This window comes from Alosa sapidissima, chromosome 18, assembly GCF_018492685.1.
Source record: "Alosa sapidissima isolate fAloSap1 chromosome 18, fAloSap1.pri, whole genome shotgun sequence".
NCBI classification, from domain to species: domain Eukaryota; kingdom Metazoa; phylum Chordata; class Actinopteri; order Clupeiformes; family Clupeidae; genus Alosa; species Alosa sapidissima.
In genome coordinates, this window is record NC_055974.1 from 6,746,294 (window position 1) to 6,753,318 (window position 7,025).

The 7,025-nt window shown below is 40.9% G+C and overlaps 1 protein-coding gene and 1 long non-coding RNA gene across 3 annotated transcripts; one reads left to right on the forward strand and one right to left on the reverse strand.

Annotated features, from left to right (window-relative positions):
- The first annotated feature begins 2,097 nt into the window (after window positions 1-2,097).
- Window positions 2,098-4,924, forward strand: LOC121690487. Of its 2 annotated transcripts, XR_006025086.1 has the most exons (6): window positions 2,098-2,285; window positions 2,666-2,795; window positions 3,206-3,434; window positions 3,572-3,845; window positions 4,243-4,391; window positions 4,491-4,924. It is a non-coding gene; the product is annotated as an uncharacterized LOC121690487 (long non-coding RNA). The 2 variants fall into 2 exon arrangements; XR_006025087.1 differs by lacking the exons at window positions 4,243-4,391; window positions 4,491-4,924 and adding an exon at window positions 3,932-3,959.
- Window positions 4,643-6,519, reverse strand: LOC121690486 (P2X purinoceptor 7-like). Its single transcript, XM_042071078.1, has 4 exons — window positions 6,185-6,519; window positions 5,292-5,361; window positions 5,040-5,194; window positions 4,643-4,805 (listed from the first exon to the last, which is right to left on the reverse strand). Exons 1-4 carry the CDS (start codon window positions 6,292-6,294, stop codon window positions 4,643-4,645), a joined length of 498 nt encoding a protein of 165 aa, XP_041927012.1. The 5' UTR covers window positions 6,295-6,519.
- Between the last annotated feature and the right edge of the window lie 506 nt (window positions 6,520-7,025).

The window sequence follows — 7,025 nt, forward strand, 5'->3', positions numbered from 1 at the left end:
CTGCTTTAATGTTTCTCCAACCATGACCCAGCTTAGCATAGGCTACCTGCTGTGGAGAAATATGGCCAGCTCTGCGTCAGACTTGATATTCTTCGTTTCACGAAGACGTCACCATCTCAGGAAGCTCCTCCGATGTCCACTTAATTTGTTTCTTGTTTTAATTTTGGAAATTTGCCTGCCTCTCATAGGCGTTCATGACTACAACTGACAGCTGTTGACAGTTGGCCTTTGCTAATTTGGCAACCCAAATAGGAGGACATGCTAGCCCATTATTAATACGCTATTCTAGAATTAATCGTTCAAAACATACACGAAAATTCCAAGAGATTCCGCCCCGTAACTCATTTTTTTCATTGGTTTTATGGGGTTTTACAGGTTAGAGTAATGTTGTCAAATAAGCCATTACTTCAATTCATCGTGTTTCCTTACTCTCTGACAACATATGATGATCATTTTTGGAATGGTAAGGGACCGTTCGTTATTTATAAACGGGGCCACCGGAGGAAAATAGAGGAGGGTCATGTATTTTTTATTCTTTGTTGAGGGGAGGGTCACCTAACTTTTTTTTGTCTAGGAGGGGGGGTCACCCACCTTTGTATTAATGAAAACAGCAAAAAATCAAAGTGGCTTTTTTGATTGTTGATTTCTGTCGCCATATAACGTTCTCTTTCGTTCCATAGCTATGAATCGAATGAATCGTGCTTTCACGACAACCACGTCGTTAACTTAAATAGGCCTACTGTAGGTTAACATCATTCTGAGTTCACATTCAAGCAAGCAAAACGATGATTTGAATACATCTGTTTCTCTGGAAGGGCAAGGGGTAACAACAGGACAACACAGAGACAGACCAGAATGCAGGACTAATGTTATGAGAGTATTACAGTAGGCCTAATATGGGATATTCTACGGGAAAATATTAAAACGGCAAGACAGCGGGGAAAAGTTAAAATGATAGGCAAATAGGCAAAATGAAATTGTGCAAACGGCCTTTTCAAGTCATTTGAGAAGTAAGGAGTGTATCATGCTCCCAAATTGACGCTCGTCTGAGAGTTTTGGATAATGTTCAGCTTCGGCAGCTTTACAATGACTGAGGAAGCCTAGAGACGAGTCCATAGCAACAAGTTCATGTGTTGAATTTGTTATTACCCAGTGTGCTTTGTTAAATGGTCTCAATGTTTTATTGTTTTATTTCATGTGAATACTTACTAGAGGAGTAACTTATTTCAAGTAGCCTAGGCTAATGCAGTTGCAGGAAGTGTGCATTTAGTTTCCATGCTTATTGTGTTTCCACAACAATGTGAATAAATCTACTGAAATGGCCACCATCTTGGTGAAGTGTGATGTGTGATGTGATGTGATCAGAAAGCAGAGGGTGAGTTTAGAACGATAGCATACGTCGATGTGTAATAGCGCTTTATAACGTGATCGGAAGGTATCGACAACTGGCTGGGGAGGGTCGTGTCTTTTTTGAAAACACTGCTGGAGGGTTGTTGAACATTTTTTTGCAGGCATTGGAGGGTCATGCAATTTTTGATTGAAGCACTCAAAATCCCTCCGGTGACCCCGATTATAAATAACGAACGGTCCCTTACAGTTTATTTTCCATTATTTCCTACATACTGGTCCTTTAAAGGGGTCATAGAATGCAAAACCAAGTTTACCTTGTCATAGATGAATAGCGATAGTTCAGTGGGTGAAATGGAGATACAGAGAAGTTCAAAACCCCATCCACGCCTCCTTTCTGTGCAAATCTCACAATTCGAAACTCCCGCCATAAAACGGGCGAATCCAAAAGAAGCTCAGAGTTTACGCAAACTCTGAAGTGGTGCCTTATTTGGCTCTGGCCTGTACATTTTTCACGCCCCAAAATTTACATACAGACCAGCCCACTGGTTCGCTGGCCCAAGAACATGAATGGAGGTCGTGAAGATGTCAGACACTAGTTTAGCTAGCCTACTGTTGGGTTTACTTCTACAAGAATTACAAAGCAGGCAGTTTCTCTATCGAAAATGAGCCAGAGAGGTAAATGCTGTGTTCCAGGCTGCACGGAGAAAGGGGAAGTTTGTCACAGTCTTCCCAAGGATCCGTAGACTCGGCAGGCATGGATAATGTTTGTCTATCAGAAGATCCCTGCAAAGTTCGACGCTCAGCTGTTCATTTGCTCTAAACATTTTACCGAAGACAGCTTTCAAAATCTTGGACAGTTTAAAGCAGGATTTGCCAAACTTCTTTTACTGAAACGAGGGGCTGTTCCGACCGTAAGGTCATCACAACCGCAAGCTGTTAAGTATTATTTTGTCGCTAAGCAGTTGATAGCAATGCTAGCATATCGTGTATAGCAACATACATGTACACGTAGAATGTGTTACGATTCAGTTTGTTAGCAATGGGGGTAACATTATTTCATTTCCCTGACTGTATTTCATTCGAATAAATAACATGTTGACATGTAAATCTACACTTTACGATGCACGTTTGTCCAGGTCTTCTTCAGGTTATTTTGTTATTCTATTCCAGCAAGATAGCTAAAGCTGAGTAGAATCACGATAGTTTGGTTGCTAGAAGCTAGCACTAAGCTGTAATGTTACAAGTCGATCCTGTTACCACTTTTAGAAGTGGAAACTAGGAGTAACGTTAACATTATCGTGTAAAATGATTTCAGAGCACATCACAAGAACAACAAGAACAACCACGAACAAAAGTTGCAGCATGCCAAACAGATCCTCCTTGTGTGGCATCTCGCGGGACGCAGCTTTCTTTTACTACATTGAGACCTCACCAACGAAGCAAAGGTAAACGTTCTAATTATTCTTATGTTATCATGAATATTATCACACGTGTTATGGTGTTTGTGTGTTCCAAACATGTGTAGCATTATTACTGGGTAGCATTTAGTAGAGCAGTGTTGCCCAATTACTTACCTTGATGACTGAGTACATTAGTGAGCCATTCACAACAAATTAAAGAAGTATTCATAGTATGAATAGACCTATTCATACTATTCATCTCACTGAATGACCTGCATTTACTTTTGTGGGGAAGGCTGGTGAAAGTTATTTGTTCAACCAGTATGAATGGGTCTATATACAAAAGATATGACTGATTAGTAAATTGTATGTTGTATCACAGCAGTACATTGTCCTTCGGCACCAAGCAATCCATATGACACCCCATTAAATAGTCTCTCCCTCCCCCTTTGAAGGCATACAGGCAACGCCGCAATGCCAAAGTGTGGCAGTAGGCACAACGGCTCCTTCAGTCTCTGGGCCATTCTCTTCAACTCCTTTGAAGGGTCAGAGGCCAGCAAAGAGACCTCGCCTTGAATTTGAGGAGGAGGTGGAAGATGTTTCCTCTGCATGCACTGATCCTCAAGATTCCACATACGATCCTGCACAGTCTGCTACAATGGAGACAGAATCATCTCAGCTTTTGTAAGTAAAGTTACAACTCTCACAATGCAGCAGTGCTATTTATATGCATTGTGACTGTTGTCAGACAGTACAATTGTTTTTTGACAGATTTTTGACTGAGATGGACAATGTTGTTTTTTCTTTATTATCTTTTGTAGTACATCACCAGTGACTTCATATGGCGATGCAAAATACATTGTTTTTGAGCAATGCCTCTTCAGCCTGTTCGAGATCTGCCCTGTGTGCACAAGAACCTGTACATTCCTGCCACGCAGAAGAGGGTCCTTCCTAGCGATCGACCAACTATGCCCTCACTGCAAGTTCTTCCGACAGTGGAAGAGTTAGCCAGTTATTGGGAGCACCCCTGTGGGCAACCTTCAGCTGTCTGCTGCCATTTACTTTTGTGGAGCTTCATTTTCAAAGATGAAAAAGGTATCATTGTGCTCATTGTCCCCTGCAGGAAGTGTTTGTCTTTCACTGATGACTTCACAACTGATCTACTTTTAATTATTTTATAGATATTTGATGCAATGCAGCTGAGAACACACATGTATGATGCCTTCAGAAGACATTGTGTACAGAAATGGGTTTTGTTTAGTGAAAGTGTGAGATCAGGCCTAATTGCCAGCCATCAAAATGCAAATCATTACAGTTTTAGGCTGCTCTAACTGAAAGGCACTTGTAACAACACCGGTTAGAGTACAGCTTTGGCACAGCCTACAGGTTTAGCCAATGCTTTTGCTGTGAGTTAATAGTAGTATTTTGCTTGGTGTGTGCTTACAAAAGTGACAAGTGACAATTGTTACAACATTTCTGCTGTTTCATTTAGGTTGTACCTTGCAGCTATGCATTTCAATGAGAATGCTCAGCGCCCACAACGGAAGACAGCCAAGGGGAAACTAATGTACAGGCTTGTGTTTCCAAAGGCCAAAAGGGGAGGTTACACGGTCAAAAAAGTGAAGACAGAGCCAACGATTTGTAAGTTTAAAATGTATATATTTTTTTATACAAACGATTGTGCAACAAATGTGCAACGGTATAGACACTAACAATAACTTATTAATTCACACACAACAGGCTATGTCTTTAACCTGATAAGTTCGAAGAGATCGTCCATGACTCCCTTCGTTATGTGGATGCCGTCCAGCAGATTCCTGTGCCCCAAGACTTGTGTGCTCAGCTTCCCAGACCTTCCAGGGAGGATGCTGTCGCTGAGCATGTGTCACGGTTCAGTCGAGGGGGGGTCTGAACCCGACATACTGCCCTGATGTTTCCGGAAACTCCCTCCGTATGCGCAGCACCACACAAGAGGGGATCACAACACGGACACTTCGCCCAAGGAAACCCCAGCACCAGCTCACGAAAGATCTGTAGGCCAAGTGTCTGCATTGCCTTCAGAGAAATCAGAGTGGAAAGGCACACTTTTTTACTATTTATTTTTTGAATATTTTATATTTTTGAGTATAGCACTGTATGATTGTGTTGAAACAAAATAAAGTTTGTCATTTTACTGTTTGCATCAAACTGTGTTTTCGTGACCTGCTGAACTAATAATGAATGCATATTGGCTAAAAACATTTGATTTATATTATATAGCTGGTAACACTTGTATCAGATTGTCCTCACCTTTCCATCCCTCTTATTCTCAACTGCCCATGGTCAGCTCTGTAGATGTTCATTGCATTTTGTAAAGAATATATGTTGAGGCACACCGGTTCAAGGCCAGGATGGTCAATCATACAGGTTATCTCCTCCGGAACCTGGGTCATTCTTCTCATGACCTGTAAAAACAAATATAAAGACCATGCTGTTATTTTGTCATTTTGAATGAGCAGAAAGCACAAATTAGCTTGAGTAAATATCTCCAGTTTTAGTTACCTGGGGTACTTCCCGGCAACATATATTTTCTCTCTCCTGGGGCATGCGGTCATAGTTTCCACACGTACACCTGGCAAGGGGAGATGGATGTAATTGTAAGTTCACATATCACTACATGGAACGAGGGTAATAATCTTATAATCAGATGATATAATCAGCAGGATAGAAGTTAGCCTACTGCTGATTAGGTCATCTGGTTATGAGATTATTATCTTCGTTACATGTAATAATATATACAACTGGACGATGTCCAGTTAGTTAGGCAAGACTATTTCTGTAGTGGCAGTTCGTAGGTTATGGTGTTTGTGAAATGAGTAGCCTACTGCTCGCGTCAACAAAAATATTACCTCTCGTGACATGACAGTGGTAATATTTTTGTTGAAGCGAGTGAGCAGTAGGCTACTCATTTCATTACGGCCATAACATACTGAACTGGTACTACGGAAATAGTCTCTTGCCCAGCTAACTGGACGTCCTGTTGTAAGATCACATATTACTACTAACGTTACGTGGCAAATAATGTAGGTAACTCCTAATCAGATAACCCATTCAGCAGGAGAGAACGGTAACAATATACTGACTAAAACGAGAGTATAGGCTATTTTCCTTGCGAGCAGCACTCATTTCATTATAGCTATCTGCACGCTACATATTGGCTATACGGACTTTCTCGCTAACTGGACCTCTTGACAGAAAATGCACGAGGGTAACGTTACATGTTGTAAAACATTTGTTTGTGTGCAAATGAATAACTGTTATGCTGCTTACAAAGTTAACATAAGACTAATACAACGTTATGCTTAGGCTAGGACACTGAAGTGTGAGTAGGCTATTACATTAGTATTACAGCTAACGTGTAGTGCTACGTGTAAATGATAAATGAAAAAACTTACCATTCTGAAGTAGTCATTTGTAATCTATGGGCGACTGGTTGCTCCTCTACATCAGATTCTTCCTCTGATTCTGGCTCATACATATATGGTTCAACACCTAATGTGTCCATATCAACAATTTCGATGTTTCAGTGAGTGAGTGCTTGTGGCCATGACGCGTTTGCTCCGCAGCTTCGCTCGTTGTAAACCAACCAATCAGCGCACAGCTCATCTAAATATTCATGAGCATACCATAAAAGGGAGAAAACCTCTTGTTTCATTCTAGGGCTTTTAACCAGGCTTGCATTAGGGCGCATAGAACAGCACATATGCCATTTTCAGCCCAACCAATGTTACACACCCTATTCATAGACCTTAAGGACCAGCATCAAATACCCTATATAATCATTCTATCACCCCTTTAACTGTCGTTTGTTATGGAAGGATCAGTATGTTTTTTTTTTTTTTTTTAGAAATACTCATGTGCTGTAGGTGACTTTGCCCTTTGAAAACTACCTGCATCAACCTTCAGAGTCTCTATCACAGGTGTCAGGGAGATGGAGGCTCTTTAGATGGTAAATCAACTGTCAGTTTACCTGACTGAAGAGCACCATTTTTTGTCTCCTTCAAGCTCACCATCTGGCTGGGTTGCTGCAAACTGCAGGTGCGGTCTGGGTTACTGTTTGGTATTCTTAGTTTTCCTGAAGATATCACACAAATGTTTTTTTTTATGGAAACCCTAATACAACCCTTCAATTGTAAATCAGACTGTACTTGTCTGCGTCATTTGGCAATATATCAAGTATGAAGTCAAAGTCAAAGTCAGCTTTATTGTCAATTTCTTCACATGTTCCAGACATAC